At 36.1% G+C, this 18,410-nt stretch overlaps 1 protein-coding gene across 3 annotated transcripts in view; it reads left to right on the top strand.

The window, feature by feature from the left end:
- Window positions 1-18,410, top strand: part of FBXW7 (F-box and WD repeat domain containing 7) — a 185,306-nt gene that overhangs the window by 91,806 nt on the left and 75,090 nt on the right. The window contains exon 1 of one of the 3 annotated variants that reach the window (XM_069855710.1): window positions 10,818-10,979. The exons of the other annotated variants lie outside the window; for them this stretch is intronic. Within the exon in view, the coding sequence (XP_069711811.1) occupies window positions 10,833-10,979 (147 nt within the window). The 5' untranslated portion in view covers window positions 10,818-10,832. Of the gene's footprint in view, window positions 1-10,817; window positions 10,980-18,410 lie in introns of those variants that run through there. 3 annotated transcript variants of the gene reach the window in all.

The raw sequence follows: 18,410 nt of genomic DNA, 5'->3' as shown, positions 1-18,410 counted from the left end.
GTACTGATACAGCTGTATTTACTGAGCATTTTATCAGTGGATGCTGTTGCTCCAAGTGTGAGTTTTAAGCTGTTTCACCTTTGGGGCTTAACTGAAGTTGTTATTACTGGTTATAAAACTTGATGCAAATGCTGAATCGAAGTGTGCAGAAAGTAAGACTTAGGCTGGTGAGTTAGTTTTCGGTTTTGTTGACACCCCCACCCCCTTCCCAAATGGATGGTGTCTAAATATCCTTTTGGTTCTGAATTTGAAGTGCATCTTTAAAAATATAAGTTATGATTGGTACGTTTCTTGTATTCACTAATGTTTTATACTTCTGAAATTATGAGTTCTGAAATTAGCTTAGGGGGCTGGAGGAACAGAAGGTGATCTGAGGACCAGAATTACGCTTAACACCTGCTGTTTTTTCCTGATGTATTTCACACTGACTGTAATCGGCAGAATAGCAGTATGATCTTTATTTTTGTAGAAGACATCATTATCTGCAGAAGATGTTTCTATTCAGCAAACTGCACAGAAAAGGAATTTGCATATCTTTACAAATTCTTGCATATAAGGAGGAAAACAAGACAATGTCAATTTCTATGCTAGTTTAATTATTTCTCAACAGGCAGAATGCTTAAAATTTAAAACTGTTGTCTCAACAGAATGTTTGAACAGCCAGCACCTAATGTAGATTGACAAAGGACAATTTTTAACACATGATCTGTTTCTCTTTGGTAGTATATGGTGTCTGGTGATGAAGCTATGCTTGTGTGGTAATGATGCAACATGCATTTTGTGTAGATTTATTAGGTTACCATTATATTTTGTTTAGGTTGCATGTGACTATTTTACAGTTTTCCTTATTGGTGAAATTTCTACTAGCAAAATCCTTATAAAACCTAGAGCTAGCATTTGTATGAACTGTTCTTTGTTGTAAGCAAATTCTCCCTTTCTGTCTGTAGTGTAGTTAATGTAAGCACTGTCTGAACTACAACTTCAAGCAAGTTTTCCTAGATTTCTGCCCTTTCTCTCCTGGCCAAACAAATTCAGGACTTTACTGAATTACTGTAAAATGTGCTTTATGTTAAAAAAAATTCTATTAAACTTAATGTGCCTTGACTCCCTATAGTACAACTTGTGATGCTATGTTACGTATAGTTAATTGATACTTAGATTTTGAAGATGAAAGTTATGAGTTCATGTGCATAGATGGATAATCTCTATTATAATCAGTTAAATACTAGTGGAAAATGTTGCTTCTTGGCTTCTCTTCTGTTCTTGTTTCTCTCTTATTTTTCTTTTCTCCTCTTCTTGCTAATTTTAAATATTGTTTCTTTAGTTTGTAACAACAAGAATTGTGAAGAGAGAAAGGATCTAAGAAGGACACAATTACTAAGAAAGTGCAGAGATTTCTGTCTCAACTCAAGGTGGTCTATGCCAGCTATTTCTTTATAGAATATTACTTTTTTTTTATGCTTGTTCTAACTAAGAAATGATGTTTTCTACCAGCTTTACTACCTGACCATATATTGCATAATATGAAAGGAGTGAATTGTGAATTTTAGTAATATTCAGTGTAATTCAGTCTTGGAAGACAGTGGCTGTGCTTTTCAGCTGTGTCTTGAAATATTATTCTGTTAATGCTTATTAAATTTTAATGCATCTGTTCAATCTGTGATGCCTCTGCTGAAGTGGAAGATCTACCTACCACCACAGACTGCCAGAAGGGATAAATGCCACCTTATTCATCATCAGAAGTCATTACTACTTTTAAGTAATATGCAAGCAGCAGTTCCTGTAAGTGCGAATCGCATTATGTCATTCAGCCACTGGTTATCTGTATTTGGAAGTGGGCAGGAGACCTTTTGTTCTTCTCACTTAAATTATGGAGTGCTCCTTAAGGATGGCAGCTGCTGTGATCATTATTGACCCAATATATTGAGTCCTAGAACAAAACTAAAGGCCAACGAATAATGAACACTTTTTTTCCCCTTCAGTTCTGATTGCTTGGTCAGGTTTTCTAAAACACACAGAAAATAGTTCGCTTAATATGAATAAGAAAAAATGAAATAAAGAAACTGCAAATGACACAGATAAATGGAAGAAATCAAACTTGAAATTGTTTGTTATTCTTGCCAAATGTAATAATGTTGTTCTTCCTCTTTAAGCTGGATTTCATCCAAAGCAGTGACACTTTCAGTTGATATTCAGAGGCATTCTAGTATTTGCACAAGTTTTGGCTTTGGTTTAAACCATTGTCAAGTATATTCTAAATGCTGTGTTACATGTACGCATGTCTCTCTGTTTTGGAGGACAGACTGCTGAAACCCTTCCTATGCTGTACCAGTCAGAATGATGGTACTGCTGCACTGCATTTCTTTGCTGGCAAGGTTTGGAGTTGAGAGTATCAGACAGCCAGCAAACTCAAAGCTGGATTTGGTTGTCCATATACAAAAGGCCAATTTCTATGAAATACATACCAATTGTTATTTAAAATGCTTATATTTGAATAAATGGGAGAAAGCTAGTGCTTGTTAAGTAGAAATACAGCCAAGGCTTCCCCTTCCTCTAAAAAGAAAAAAAAAAAGTGATGGTGAAAAAGAGAAATAAAAGGTCAAGGTGGCAACCATACCAAACAAGAGTGCCAGCCCTTCCACAGACTACCTGCTTTTTTCTGCAGCCTAGGCATTCTTTACTTCACATATATTGAGCTTTATAAATAGCCTCACACCCCTTTGCACTATGCTGTTAACCAGCTGAAAAGGATTATATAGCTTAATTTGGGGCTATCAAATGAATGCCAGTGTAACAATCAGTTGTTGCATTTGTTATTATTTGTGTTTTACTGTTCTAGTAAGAAAAACACAATCTTGTATCAAAACACCTTGATATCAATATTATTTCGAACATAAAAAAGTAATACGTTATTCGACCTTTTATTTTGTCATAGGTAACATAGCTAATTTGCTTTATACAAGAATAATTTTTTTATAAATGCTGGACAGAATTTTTCTCTGCAGAAGGTAAAAGAATATGTTCGGTGGTAGAAATATTTGTGGCACCCTTTCTGACATTTTGGAGATTGTTCCTTTTCCCATTTAAAATATAAAAAGGAAGAAAATTCTAAGTCCAAAGCTAATTTTTGGCAGTGCGTTTTGGACACAACTGATAATTGTTTTAAATATTTTTATACTGCTTTAGCTATGTTTTGTTTGTTTATGTGTACAAGTAGAGAGTATCTCATTGAAAGTCTTGCATTTTACATGGAGGGGTGAACCAGTGATAAGAAAGGGTGAAATACTGCATGGAAAACTATATTTTTTTTATTTCCTATCTTAGTTTTTCATAAATAACAGCCTCCTTAGTAATAACACCTGCTTTCCTTTCCCCTGCCTTATCCTCAGCTGGGAATTTGACTTGCATTTTAATCCAGTATTAAATATTGCATGCCTTCTCTACCTGTTGTTGTAGTTCCTTAATTCTTGTCTCAGCTTTATTTAAAGGTGCAACAACAGCATAAATAAATGGCTGGAAAATAAATTCCTGCAGAGCAGCTGGAGCAGTTCTTTTTAACAGCTGGTGCAACTCTGACTAAACCAAAGAGTTAAACTTGCTTATCCAGCAAGTCATATTATAGCCAATGAGGACTGGCCAGACATTTCTGGAATATTTGTAAAACATAAGATGATGCAGCTGGATTTCTCTTACATGCCTGGAATACTTTCTGAAACATTTATTGAAGAAATGAAGACACATGCTTTATAGATGGATTAAAAAAAATAAAAGTGACAAAGCAACAAGGCCCCATAGTACAGTAAATAAAGTTAGGAGGCTTCTCGAGTAGAGCCAACTAATATAGGCCTCTGGTTACAAATGATTATGTACACTTACTGTGATGTCTAAATATGGTAGGAATTATGTGTTTGAAATATGCATGCTTAAGTGTGTGTTTTAAAGATATGGTAGCGTCATTAGTATTGATATTCTATAATCTTGCCAATATGCAGTTTACTAGACAGTCTGTATGTTGCTTTTGTAAATGCTCAATGTGACCTTACAAAAAGTTAGCTTCTGCAAATGGGCTCTTGTAATTTGTCTTTGTTCTGTCTTCCTATTTTTGTACTAGTGCCATCTTGACTGAGGGCAGATCCGACACCTATAGCTGCGTGTACCTGCATGTTCCCTTTCCATTCTTTAGAGACAAAATTCTGTATTTCTTAAGGTTCCTAAGAGTCCTTCATCATTGCTGTCTCTTCAGGGCCAGTATGTTAAAGGCTCCATGGACAGAGAGTTGTGATCTAACAGCTCATTGTTGCCCAAAGATGGAGGTCATGACTGTTCTCCACTTCCAAACACTTCTGCTGTTTGTCTTGTGTTTGTGTCATCATGCATCTGGCAGCTTTGTGAGCTCTTTACATTTTCTAATCTAGTGGAAAAGTAACTCTGCAACAGCAAAATTGGAGGCTTTTCAGGTATGCTATTTACTGGAGTTGTTTCAAAGCTCACAAGTTCTACAGCCAGTTTAAGAAAGAATATGGTATAAAATGGCCAGAGTAACAAGGGGAGGTGCTACTCTTCTTTTTGCTTCTAGGATCTCCAGCTGGCCTGTTTGTCTCATTCTAACTGAGCTGTGGGATTGAACAGATCCAGTGGACATCTGCTTTTTTTTTTTTTTCTACTGACTAATTCAAACTCACTTGCATTGGTGATCTGAATTAGAATCTGAAACTAGTTGACCCTTGCTGTTGGTTAGTCTGACATACTGCTTGGGTTCCCCAGGCAAAGGTAGCATAGTTAAGTGCTGTATGTGAGTATTAAAATGCAGTAGGTAAAATTTGAGTATAATGTAATTTTTCCATGCACTCACACTTAGATTCCAGGATGTGTAAACAAATATAAGCATGCACATAGGTATGAAAAATGTCTAGTATGTATGTTTATCTGATGATTTCCCCTTTGCCGATATATACTTGTTATTTCATGTGTTCCTTGGCCTCTACTAGTAGATTTCTGTGGAATGCGCTCTTGTGGAGTGTGAAGTATTTTGCCAAACAGCAGCTTTACCATCATCCTTATCTAAGTTTGTTTGAACCTTTACCTTTTTTTCAGTACACAAGTGTCAAGTTGTCCCATTTTCCAATGGCAGTAATGAATGTCGTATCTCTTTCTTGCCCTTTCATGGCAAATAATTTTGAAGTAGTTTTTTTTTGTATTGGGTGCCCACTTCTTGCATCACAGTAGCCACTGATGGCCATGCCTCAGTATGATTTTAGAGACTGAATTATATAACTAGGAGGTATCACCTTAGTGAGTCCAAGTGGAGAAAATCTGGTTTCTTCTTCACTATGTTTTTAGGCTTTGTTGCCACAGAAAACAAAGCTTGTGCAGTTGAGACATCTGCCTGTCGTTGTCTTTCTGCCTTTTCAGAGTTCATGCATATCTTGATTTTCAACCAATTTGACAGAGATAAAGTTTATGCAAAAATTTGTACAAGATAATTAAGCTAGGGAGGAAAAGGAGAGAGTTATTAATGCGTCTGTTAGGGAAGGAATTTACAGGGTGACCATCAGCTGGTGAGACATCATTTAATCCATGTGGAATAGGGTTTTCCTTTGACTATGTAAACAGGTTCAGTTGACATTTGTTCCTTACTTAACATCATAAAAGCCTTTTATTAGTCAAAACTTGTATTAAGGCATAAGCCTGAAATAAAGGCTATGTCTGGATTGTTCAGGATGACTTTTCTATGTAGGTCCCCAGACATTTTGGGACTGTAAGGCCTTGAAGAAGTTGTAGTGTGCTTCAAGCACAATTCAGAGTGGCTTGATGATTTCACCTGGAGCCAGGCTTTGTTCTGCTTCTCATGGTACAGTAGGTCTACACTTGTGCTTTTTTTTTCCATAAAGCACAGAGAAAGCCATCAGTTTGTATGTTTTACTAGTAGTTTTGCCCCTATTGCATACTATGCAAGTGCACAGTTTTTAGATAATTCTGATCTTGTGAGATCAAAATGACACTTTCCATTGATTCCCTCCATAGCCTCTTCAGAGGTCTGGGTCATTGTTTTCTCATACATGTAGATTTTTGTGTTGGGCAAAGTTGGATATGATAGAGACTCTTTAGAGCAATATTTTTTCCTGTGCAGGACCACTAATACAGTTGCGCTTGGTTTTGTGCAGCAGTGCCTTTTTTTCTATACAATTTAGGCATTCGCCTATGCAAAGCAGCTAATGAGCAATATATCATTTGGGAAATATTTTTATACTGGTACTAGAAAACCCTCACATAAATTAACTTGAGACCACAGTCTTTATATAAGAGTAGTTACTATCATAGTATAGACTGTTTTGCTTTGCTAAACAAAATGGTTCTTGCTCTTTTTACTCACGGGCGGGTAACAGCATGAATATCAAAGCAGCAATAAGGCTTGTGTGTAATGTAATTTATAGTGCATGCTGTATGCTACAGCTACCAGAGCTTACTAAAAATGTTATTTAGGAAGTATATTATCAAATATATTCAAAGGATTATTATGGTACTATTATATAATAATAACATTTTGAGAAGGTGACTTTTAAAATGTTGCAGTGCTCTGCTTTCTCCATTTGAGGGCAGCTGTTCACCAATGTTAAGAACTGTGGAAAAACTGGACTTTTGCTTTCTGTGTGGAGTTGCAAATACCTCATTTAGATCTCTCTAGGTCTTGTACTATTCCATCACCATGTCAAAATGCCATGAGTTTGTTTATTTTTTTCAAGTGATGTTAATGCAAAACAATTGTCACCTCTAAGAGAAGATTCTGCAAAGTTTGAGTAAGCTGGTTTTCACAGTTGGAATAAATTCTTAAATCCATGTCTTAAACCCGTGGCCTTCCTGAGTTAAGTGTACTGAATGAGCTAGTTAATTTCATAACATTTGCTATATGGTAAACAGCTCCTAAAAAACTCTGCTTCAGAATCACTTTGAATTACTCTGACTGGAAGGTGTAAAAACTACTGCAGCTTACTATGTGCTTTAATTTTCAACAGATGCCTCTTCACTGGACTGGCCAAAAAGGAAACAGGAGTCTTCCAAATTCTGAAGTTTACAGTTAATAGCACGCAACCATCTCAAACTAGTATTTTCTAACTTAAATTTTCAGGTACTTTTATGTATCTAAATGAAGTGATCTGGCTTCAGATGTGACATTCGCATTAAAATAACAGTCAGGCACTTAAAAAGAGCATAACTGGTAGTCAGCCTCACCTTATTTAGAAATAGGATGTCAGAAAAATGTATTACAAAGAATTAAAGCTCAAATTTTCATAGTTTCACAAGTTCATACTGGTTCTCACCCTGTATAATATAAAAAAATACAGACTTTTAAATAAAAAAGCAGCAGAGTAGCTCTTTCAACTTTACATTTAGAGTTTAAATTAGAATTATATGTGTAATAAATACAAAAATAAGTGTTATCTACTATGTGTAGAGACTTCTAAGTTATCCAACCCTGTCCATTTTTGTCTTCCTGTTGCACCCTCTTGCTGCTTAAATTAGACTGTGTTATATTTTCAGCCCAAGGACTTTCACTTAGTAAATGCTTATAGCTGTCCAGTGTAAATTGGGGTCTTAAAACATTACTGTAAGACAATTCCTACAGTCAGTAATATGTAGAAAATCTAAGACTGAAAAGAAGTGATGATATACTGAAATAAAATTGGGCAAACAGTATCTCTGCTCCTAGTACAAATGTGTTTTCTAGGAGATGATGATAAAGGAGGGGAGATAAGTGGTGATAAAACTTGAAGCTTTTCCTTATTGCTTCATTATTTACCAATAAGCTTTCCTTATTGGTAAAGTGTAAAATTTAGTATTGCAATTTTTTCTGGGACAAAAATAGTCTTATTTAGCTTTGGGTTTACCCACTCAGGAAGGTAGCTACACTGAATTTGAACATGATGCTTTTTTCAGCAAGAAATGTGTCCCTGTGGGATACTTTGGAAGTTCCCAAGTTAAAAACTAATGTGCTGTTTGGACTCTTACCTTAATTCAGAAAAGAAGGGCTGACAATCAGAATTTTGTCTTTTCAGAGGTATGACCATAACCTGCAAATGGAGACTTGAGCTGTGAGCATTGCTTGGAGAATTCCATACTTCAGTCTTGTCTGCTCCCCAGTTGTGTGTAAATCTGTAAATAGGCCAAGTTATCTTCCTGTTCTGCACTTGAGTTATGAGTTAATATTTAAAATAAAAGAGGGGAAGTAAACCTGTAGAGTAGCAAGATACGAGGCTCTGGTATCAACTAATAATGGCTGGTACTAAAATGAGGATCTGCCACACTATCAGATTCTCCTTTCAGCAATTACACAATTAAATAATCTTTTGAAACTAAGTTTATTCCAGCAGTTTCTCTTAATACACACACACACATGCACAAGCGTTTTGCAATTAAATGAAATATTGAGTATTTAAACAAGAATCTGAAGTTTGAATTGTAAGAAATACTACATCTGGTTGTTGTTACATACTATTCAAAACTGAAATTGTATTAATATGAATACATTTTTCTGAACAACTCACTTTGTTGAAATTGAGACAGCAACTAGCACATCAAAAATGGAAAACTGACCTGTTGCTTCTTTTTGAATGATACGTTGATAGAGTTATGCGAGTTGAGCTCTTATGAGTTTTTTGTTCTGTTCTTCACTTTAGTTATTCAAAGTAGAAACAAAAGACTACTCTTTCTTCCTCTTTGGAGTACTTCAGTGAAGTTTTCTTCTTTGAGTGAAACTGAGCTCCCAAGACACCTTTCCAAAGTCTTTCAACCTAATATTTGTTGTATAAAATACCAAGTAATTCAGAATGAAGCTATTAACAGTGACCTAACAATATTGCTGTTGAGTACAGGCTAATGGTGAGCTTATAGGATAAAGGATAAAGAAGAGTCTTTTAGAAGCAAATATGTCTAAGCATGCTGTGGAATGGCGTTTGAAAGGAATTGTAGAAAAGAAAAAAACCCAAACAAACAGTGCATGAAAATACTGTGGCACCCAGCATTCTGTGCTTGGGTTTCTGGATCCGATATTGATAAAGAAGTAAAGATTTTCTGTTTGTCTGAGAGAGATTTTGTTATAGGAGAATGCTTCCTGGAATGTATGTATACTCCAGGAAACGTCAGGGACTTTTATAGGTTTGTTTGTTTGTTTGTTTTTATTTTGGGGGTGAGTGGGTGGGTGTCTGCCTTTTCTTTTTCCAAAAAGCATTTAACAAGGAAATATTTGATCAGTGGAGGCCCCGTATATATGTGAGATACGCTTACAGCTTGGCTTCTTGAAGGAGAAACAAAGGACTAAGTGGAGATGCTAACCCAAGCATATTTTAGTGCTGTCTTTTGTCAAGTTAGTGTTGTGCTTCAAACATTAAAGCATTACTGTGCTCCCTCTTTTCCCTTCACATAATTATACAGGTGATTATCTTTGCTAGGTTGTGCATAAAGGGGCTTGCAAGATTGCTTAATGGTCATTTATTCACTGTGTTTTGGACTGTACTGAGTCAGTTCATAGAAGGGCTTTTATGGCTTTCTGCGTTTCATATCAGTGATTTCATAAGATGTTTTCACAGGCTTTTGTCTACTTAGTTTTGCTCAAAAAGGTTTTCAAAATTTGAATTTAAGAAACATGTAAGCATAGGGATCAGAAAGAAATTGTGGGAACCTGGAGACGTTGTAGGAAAGCTAATTTTATCAAGAAATTATTTTAAATGGAAGTAAACCAATTGCAGATAATCCAAGTATTACACTTCACTGTCATAGCTTCATTCAGTGGACTAAGAAATTGAAAAAAGGCCATCAGTCAAGTTTGTTGCTAAGAGAAGGCAGATCTGTTCCCATGTCCTTCAGGGGACGCTGCATTCGGAGGAAGAGCCCTTCTCCTTTCCATCAGTGTGATGGATAGGCTTGAGCAGACTGATACCCAAACCCATGATGGCCTGAAAAGGAAGGTGTACTGTTCCAGTACCATTGCATCCCTAGAGCCAGAGCCCCCCAGGTGCTGCTACCCCATAGCAACAGGAAAAGGGGTACCTGTACATAAGTAGGGAGGGCTAGAAAGAAGGAGCTAAAAATCACAGTGTAGGGGAAAATACAATGATAGCCAATTAAAAGAGCAAATTTTGAGCAAGTATATACCTTTTAGAGGACTCCAACTTTTTTCTTTTCTTGTTTCCTTTTTATAACTTTTGGACTTAGTGCAATACATTATGGTTTTGGAGACAGTGGTTGAGAAATGGCTAAGTCCAGGTCACTTTTTTCAGTCACTACTTGTCAAATTTTATTGACAGTCAGAAGAATTCTGCCTGGATAATAGTGGAGCCGATCCTGCACTAACACTGTTACTGACTGAAGGTTTCAATCTCCTTGGATTCTCCTTCTGAAAGCACAATGCCAACTCATTAAAAAAAAAAAATTCTTCCTTTAAAGTGCAGACGTAAGTGGCTATGGCTGTTAAAACTCTTGGCAGCCACGGTATATATGTATACATTTCCCCCCCCCCCCCCCCCCCAGTCTGTGGATCCCTTTTTGGAGAAGTGCTTTTCTGACATGGCAGAGGAGGTCCACCAGCTGTTTGACTGGCAGGAGCAGTCTGCCTGCCCCTTGGTAGTTTTAATTCCTGTCTATACTAGGATAGCTTGCACTCCACGGAGCAGCAGACAGGCCAGGACACTTGGCAGGAGAAGGTAGAGAGACAAAGGCAGAGCAGGCTGTGGGGAGCAGAATTACCAGTCTGAAACGTTTTTTTTCCAAGTTTTGAAACAATTTTTTTAGCAATGTTCTTGCATTATTAGTAGATTTGACAAAGTATCAACGATAAAATGTCCAAATCTGGGAAAACTTCTGTCAACCATGGCTTGGTTCCTGTTGATCTTAAAAGTACCAAAGAACCTCTACCACACCAAACAGTGATGAAGATATTTAGCATAAGCATCATTGCACAGGGCCTGCCCTTCTGCCGTAGGCGGGTAAGTGTAAAAGCTTTTAAAACCTGAGTTTTGATCACTTGGCTTGTTTGTAGCTCAGTGCTTTGTCATGGTGCAGTAATTCCATGTGGAAATACTTGAATCTGTATTATCTACTCACTCAGGGTGCCATAGAGGAGTCCTCAAGTAATTTATTTCAATAATTCTTATGCTTTAATTTAATTATAATCCATATGTGTTGTCTTAGGCATTACTTGTTCAAAAGGACGTGCCAGAGATTCTTTTATAGTTGTAAACCATGTAGGTAAAAATAAATGGTGTACAAAATAGGGGCATTCATAAATGTGTATTCTGCTTTTATTTACTCTTTTAAGTGCTGTACATAGTTTGGAGTAAAATCCGTTGAATGCAGTTCTGTATTGTATTGGCACATCATACAAGTTGCTGGATACTAAAGAAGACAATTTAGAGATGTTAAACTAACGAATATTCAAATGTTTTTAGTAAGAATTTTTAAAATATAGTTCTAATACTTTTGTAACTCAGTAATGGAGGTAACATTTTTGCTCTTACAGAAAATAAAAATAGCATGTTACTATGTGGACATTGAGATATAGTTTATATATAGACAATCCTAGCCTGATGAACTGTCACGGGTCTTATGCTACAGCTTCAGTAACTATATGAATAAAGTGACTGTTAAAGCATGTTATATGAGTAAAAAAAAAGAGTATTTTCAGATTAACTTACATGATTTTGTTACTCAGTTTGCATACTCCTGTGCTCATACTCTTAAAAGAAAAAATATTTTTTCTCCTTTATTACTCTTTGAATAATTTTCTTGGTAAAATTATAAATAACTTTGCTCATCATAACCACTTTTCAATGCTACTTTGAGTTTTCCATACCTACTGATTAAATACTATTTCCATTTATTGATGCAAGTTTTAAAATCTAGCTCAACTTTTGTAAAGGTGCTGGCTTTCCTTGAATGTCGACATACTCCTTTTTAATAGCGCTAGTTAAATCAGAGTCAAAAGTTAAATTTGACAAGATTGCCCTTGAAAACTTGATTTCTTTTTACCATGATACTTTGAATAGCTGAGGATGTTTCTTTCTAAGTAAAAGGTGCATGGCATGTGTTGAAAGCTATCAATGTAATATCAACCTGCAGCAACGCAAAAATTAGAACGTATATATACACACGTGACTAATATTGGATCATGTGTATTTCAGAAAAGTGGGTTTTTTTGAAATTAGATACTATACCTGTGTATGATCATTGAATAGGAACATTTCATGAGGTTGGATGTGATAAAGTAAGTCTTCATATTTTAACAGACATGCTTTCAAATGTTTTAGTTTTTAAGAACTGTTTGGTTGAAAACAAGGATTTGGAATATGTTTAGGTACTTTTAATTCCTTTGTCTTGGATATAGCATAGTATATACAGTGCATAATACCACTTCAGTACATATTTCACAAGTCGTTTTGTAGCTATGTTAATTTGTTATACTGTTTGAACTTCAGTGCTGCTGTTTTATGTGTCTATTTTCTGTAATGAGAAGTGTGGTCATGTACCATCTTATCACAAATATGAAAATATTAATCTGTTCTCTGAAGACTTTGCATTCTGAAATGACCTCAATCTGTCTCTGTTGCCCTGTGTCCTAAACCATGCTCAAGCAGTCAGTTTAATGACTCAGAAGTTTTAGGTCTAGGAGGGTTTAAGGTGCTGGTCAGCATCTAACTTTCTTTTAGCATTAGGATTAAAGAGGAAATTAAGAAATGCTGTAAACGTATGTTTTGTCAGCCAAGCTATCATCAGTCTACTTAAGTTTATCTGGTCTTCTCAAACTTAATTCTCAATATAGTGGCTGCTCATAGTGTAAGAGATCAGAGCTCCACCTTTAGTCTCATGCCTTGCAGCACTTGAAGCCTGCATGTAGCTCATAACGATTGCCATATTGGGTTCCTTCCATGCTAACACGCATAGGCTGCATTAAGATCTGCATTTTCATTTCTGTATATTAAAACCAAAACAAAGCCCTACCTAATTTCGGATATCAACAGATGAGAGAATCAATACTTTTGTTATGTAGTTTTATAGTTTTATTAAACATAGCAAGAAATGAAAACGTATTTTCATGTAAAATATGAGTTCTGACACAGTCTTCACCAATATGCAACTTAGATTTATTTTTTTAAAAATGATACTTTTAATAAGTAATGCATTGGATTATTCAGCCTTTCATGTTCAGACTTAAACTAGATGTGCTTTAGAATGTGAGCTAGAGTTTGCTGCTAAGTTATTGAGTTGGTAATATGTAAGTACCAACTTTTTTCTGGCAAGTATATGATTGGGCCATTGAAAACTGACCTGACTTAAAGATTATTGACCTTCTCCTTGTTTGAACTCATTTCTTCCTCTCCTTAATTGTACACTAAACCGAGCAAAACATCTTTAAAATATGTACTCTGATCCTTGGGAGCAAAAATACTTCCGTAACAAGAGCTGGCAGTTCATAGCTTCTGCATCCGCTACATTAGTTATATCAGGCTTCTGTCAAGAAGCACACTATAAATGGTCATGGGATTTAACAATCTGCCCTTATGCATTTTGTCAGTTTGCTCATGTAATTAAAACACTTGTCTGCAATACTACTAATCTGAATCCAGTTAAAAATAGTATTACAGAGCACTTGTGAATTTAGTGCATAGCTCAAAGAGCACTGTACTTACACAATAAATGTATGTAGTCCTTCAAAGCTGTCACGGAAAACATTGATACAGTATCATAAACTGTAGGCATAGCCATGATTCTCTTTAGCCATTAACATATCTTTTGTAGGCACTGAAGGAGGTTTTGCAGTGTATTGTAAAGAAGCAGTGAATACTTTCTCAACTAAGACACATTTCGGTGTATGAGATATTTTGTTCTTCAGGGTGGTGTAACTGCAAATGATCATTGAACATACTTAGTCACGCATGTCAGGTATGTTCCAGCATCAGGTCCTGTGATTTGTTTGCCATAGTAAATACGTTCAGTTGATGTAAAACTGGTATCTTAACTGTGTGATCTTTCCCTTAGAGTGCTCGTAAACCTCTAACAGTAGAAATCTTTTTCCTTCTGAACTGTTAGAATTCTTAACTATTTCAAAAGCTCTACTTAAAAAATAGGTTTCTCCCCTCTTTGGTTTTCTGTGTCTTTTCCTGATAATTGGAGGTTGCTGTATAACAATTACATCATATTGAATATATAATTTTAAGAAGTGCTGATAAGCTGGAGAATTCGTGAGAGAGACTTGTTGACTTGCATCTTCATTTTGAGCAGCTTAAAGTAGCACTGAATTGTTGTAAAGTAGAGATTTCAGAGCGCACCGTCGGTTAACTGAAAAATGCAGATGGTTTTGAGTGGAAAGAAAGAAACACTGAAAAGTTACAGAAATGAGCAAGACTAAGTCTTGTGTAACACTGCCTGGGGGTAGTTCCCTTTAGAAGATAAATAATCTTGAATAATGAACTATTTATCTTTTTTTTTCTTTTTAAAGTATATGCAGTGTCTCCACTCTGAGTCTGCTTTTCCCATGCTCTTCATCTTCCATCAGAGGGGGAAATGAAGTCTTCCCCTGTGATGTGAAGAAAAGCAATATATTACTTATTTTCTCAATGTGGAGCAGAAGCAGTCTAAAAATTATCTTCGTCACCCTTCTTTTTTTCCTTCTTTCTGCAATTATATCTTTCAATTTGCTTGCAAAGCAGCTGGCTCTGTACTGTACTTGAGAGGGAATAAAAGAGGAATCAAAGATGAGGTAAAAGAAATGAAATTATCTGGTCGACTCCAAGTAGGGTGGTTGAAGCTAACTTGGCTGAAGTGCCCTGTGATCTCCTAGGCTATGAATACAAGAGGTTTCCTAAGCCATGGCACAACCTGTTGGTTTTGATTTTTGGTTTGTGTTTATTTTAACCTCAGACCCATGGATAGAGCCAGATGTAGCCTGTGTTTATGTCTATAGAACTAGATACAGGCAGAAGTGTGCTTCTGTCTACCCCTTCCATCTGTGGGATGTTACAGAAGCTCTGGGCTTAAGATAGGCATTTGTAGGGGGGAGCACTTAGTTTGCTGTTCAAACAGCTGTTCCCTGTGTCCTCTAGAAGAAAGAAAATTGCTAGCTAAACTGTGCCTATCTAGTCCAGTCTGCTCTAGTGGGTTAAAAATAATTGGGCAACCTCTGACAGCCTCAAACTTACTTTTATTTTTTTTTTTTTGAGAGGTGTAGAGGCGTGTTTGTTGTGGTTTTTTTGGGGTGGTGGTGGTATTCTTTTGGTTCTCCAAAACTCTACTGCAGCATGTCACAGCACTCCCAGAGGCTGCTTTTTCAGAATATTCAGCGATCCTTTGTTGCTGTACTGACTCTGAGAAACATTATTCTATTTAAATTGTTCTACTAATTTTTGGCCAAGATAAAAGCAGCAATCAGAAACTCATTTATATTTAATGCTAGCTAAAATGTTTTTCTTTGTTGTTTTGATGCATTTAAAACTTCAGTTTCTTATGCAGTGAGTAGTGCTGTCTGTAACAGTCTGATGTGCGGGTGCAGATGCTAGAAGTGTGTTATGACTATCCTGCAGTCAGGATATGTCAGGAGGAAGGCTGCCTGGGCAATTTTACTCCTTTGTGACCGATTGTTTAGACGTCTTTAGAAATCTTTATTTTTAGTCACATTGAGCTATTCAAACATGCTCGATTGACTTTGTAAAGCTCTTTACCTGCTGAAAGTTTGTCTGGTTTACCATCTCAAGCTGTGGAGGCTATAGCATCCAGCAGAAGAAAAGGGGGAATGGAAATCAGTGGTGATGCCGTAATCTGACCCAGCTGCCTCTTTGCTGATTGATCACTGGAGGGGAATTCATGAAATGTGTAATTAAATACTTTATTTATTGCTTTGAAACCTAATTGCCTTAACTGTGAATCTCCTTTTTTTCACTTTTTGTAGTCTTTTGTATCACTAAGTAAACATTTCTGTCCTTCTACAACAAATGAAGCAATTTTAATTTCCTGAACAGGTCTTTTTCATGTATGGAGAAAGGATCCTTTGTGTGCAAAAAACACTTGTCCATGTCATGACTGTCTCATAGTACAGAGACACAAAGAGGGCAAATTAATTTTAACTGGCAATCTTTGTTCTGGCATTCCCCAGATTATGAGTAGAAGTTGAATTAACTAGAATGACGCCCAGACAATTCATAAGCAGGCCTGTATCATTAGCATTTTGTTTTCAGTTCTCTGCCACTTACCACAACTGATTGATTATTGTTCCTTATGTGCTGAACCGTTACTGTTAGGGAATGATGGTTTTGCCAATTACGATAGTTCACTCTTCAGACTGGAGATCCCATCTCGTTCCCAGTTTCATTGTTTGGCTTGTGTTTTTCTTCCAAACTCTGCCCACAGCTCTGTTCTGTTCTGTCTCAGTTGTCCTTCTTCTGGTTTTGGATTGCTAATTCTACTTTCTCCCAACAGCTTCTCATTGATATTCATCCTCTGTTAAAAGTGGGCCTATTTTTCCTCTCTCTTCCTTTGCCCTCTTTCCAGCTCCTGGTACACTTACCTTCATTTCATGATAAAATTGTTTGAAAACGTAGTTTTGCATAGGGACAGCAGCAGAATCTTTCTATATTCTATTAGTTTTCTTTATTTTAGTCAAAGAAGTGTGTATTTTTGATGCGTTATATTCCTTAAAAATACTTTTTGAGTAACCAGTTTGATGGCAAGACATCTTGGCAAGAGGACTGAGATAATTGCAGGTCATTTGTGCAGTCATGTGCAGTTTGACTGCATTTCAGAAAAAATCATACCCTAGTTACCTCTCAAATAGACATTATTTTAATTTTAAAATATACAATCCATGAAGTAGGGTAATGAATTTTGTTAAAAATTCAGATCCTAATTGCAAACTGAATTCTTATTTTTCATGTGCTGCAAATGTACATGTCTGTGAAAGAGAAGTGCTGGTTATTATATGTCTCATGAAAAAGTTCATTCTATGCAAGAAGGCGATACAGCAAGTCTGTTTTCAGTAACCTTGCTATTATGTTTTGAAGTAGTAGGCAAAACATTGGAACACTTGTGTGCCCAGTTTTTCATGTGCTTCTAGATCATATTCTAATATGTAGCTAGACCACCAAAGATGCACTGACTGTAAACTGATCGATAAAGCGAGGAAAGAAAAAGAATGTGTTAAAACAGATAAATGACACTAAAAGTCTAAATGTATTCTTCTATGTACGTTTTTCCCTTATGAATTACCGGAGTTTAGCAATACTTCTTTAACCCAACTTATTTTGTACTTAGCATCAAAGGAACTCATAACACTTGGTAATTGCTGATGTGTTAAACTTCTTTGTGAGCTAGGGAAATGTTTTCGTTTTACAGGGGGTAGTATAATAATACGACAAAGACAGCACATGTTTTGTGTTGTAACGAGTAAAACATGCTTCTTTCTCTTTGTTTCAGGTGGTTCATTATTTCAGATAGTTTATTAAGCTCGTACACACCACATTGCTTTGTGTGTGCAAGGTGGTAGATAGATTTTTATTTGTTAATTGTGAAAAAGAGTCAACGTTTATGTAGAAGACTCAGGTAGGTAAAAGACTTACTTTAGGAATCTGCAATATGTAAATATATGTAAATTTGAGACCAGATATTTTAATATGTGTGCCTTCCTGTGGAATTTCTAAAATTGTGTTTAACTGGTTTCTGTAGTCAGCATATATTTCAGCTTATAATGTAGCTAGCATATAATGAAGGTAACTGGCTGCAACATACTGCTCTTTAAATGGTATAGTGGGATCTTTCCTCATGATTTAGGTGCCTCCGTTTATATATGCAGATATGGGCTTAAAAAGCATGCCTTTATTTACAAATAATTGTCTCTGCACAGAGACCTTACTGCTTGTAGAGATGAAAGATAGATGACAAAATAGGAACAGAAACATAATGTGTTGTTAGCTGCTGGGAACAGAAAATTGTTGCTTGGCTCATAGGCCAGCAGTCTGTAGGTGACACTAATCCACTCTCTTTGTAAGGATACTCTACCAACAGAATTTAATCTTCTGAAAATTGAAAAAGAATAGTAGAGGAGGTGCTACAAAGGTATTTTTAGTACATTTTTAGCCTCATTTTTTTCCTCCTTATCCTGTGTTTAGGTAGACTTAGTACTATACTTAAACAGGTCACATTTTGTTGCTCTGTGTGAATCTGCATGATACAGTGCTCTGCAAGTACAAATTGCAGTCCCTTCCAAAGCACGCTGCTATTAATAAACCCTAACACAAGATTACTTCTCATGATAACAACAGCAGCTGGCAAGAATATTTGCAATTTTAACATATTTGCAGCACTACTACATTCTGCCTTGCATTTCTCCTGTTGTTTGTTGTCAGTGGGATTTCAGGTGGAATTCTTACCAT

Source organism: Phaenicophaeus curvirostris, chromosome 4 (assembly GCF_032191515.1).
Source record: "Phaenicophaeus curvirostris isolate KB17595 chromosome 4, BPBGC_Pcur_1.0, whole genome shotgun sequence".
Lineage (NCBI taxonomy): Eukaryota > Metazoa > Chordata > Aves > Cuculiformes > Cuculidae > Phaenicophaeus > Phaenicophaeus curvirostris.
Note: the sequence above shows the minus strand (reverse complement) of the source record. Positions and strands in the feature narration are given on the sequence as shown.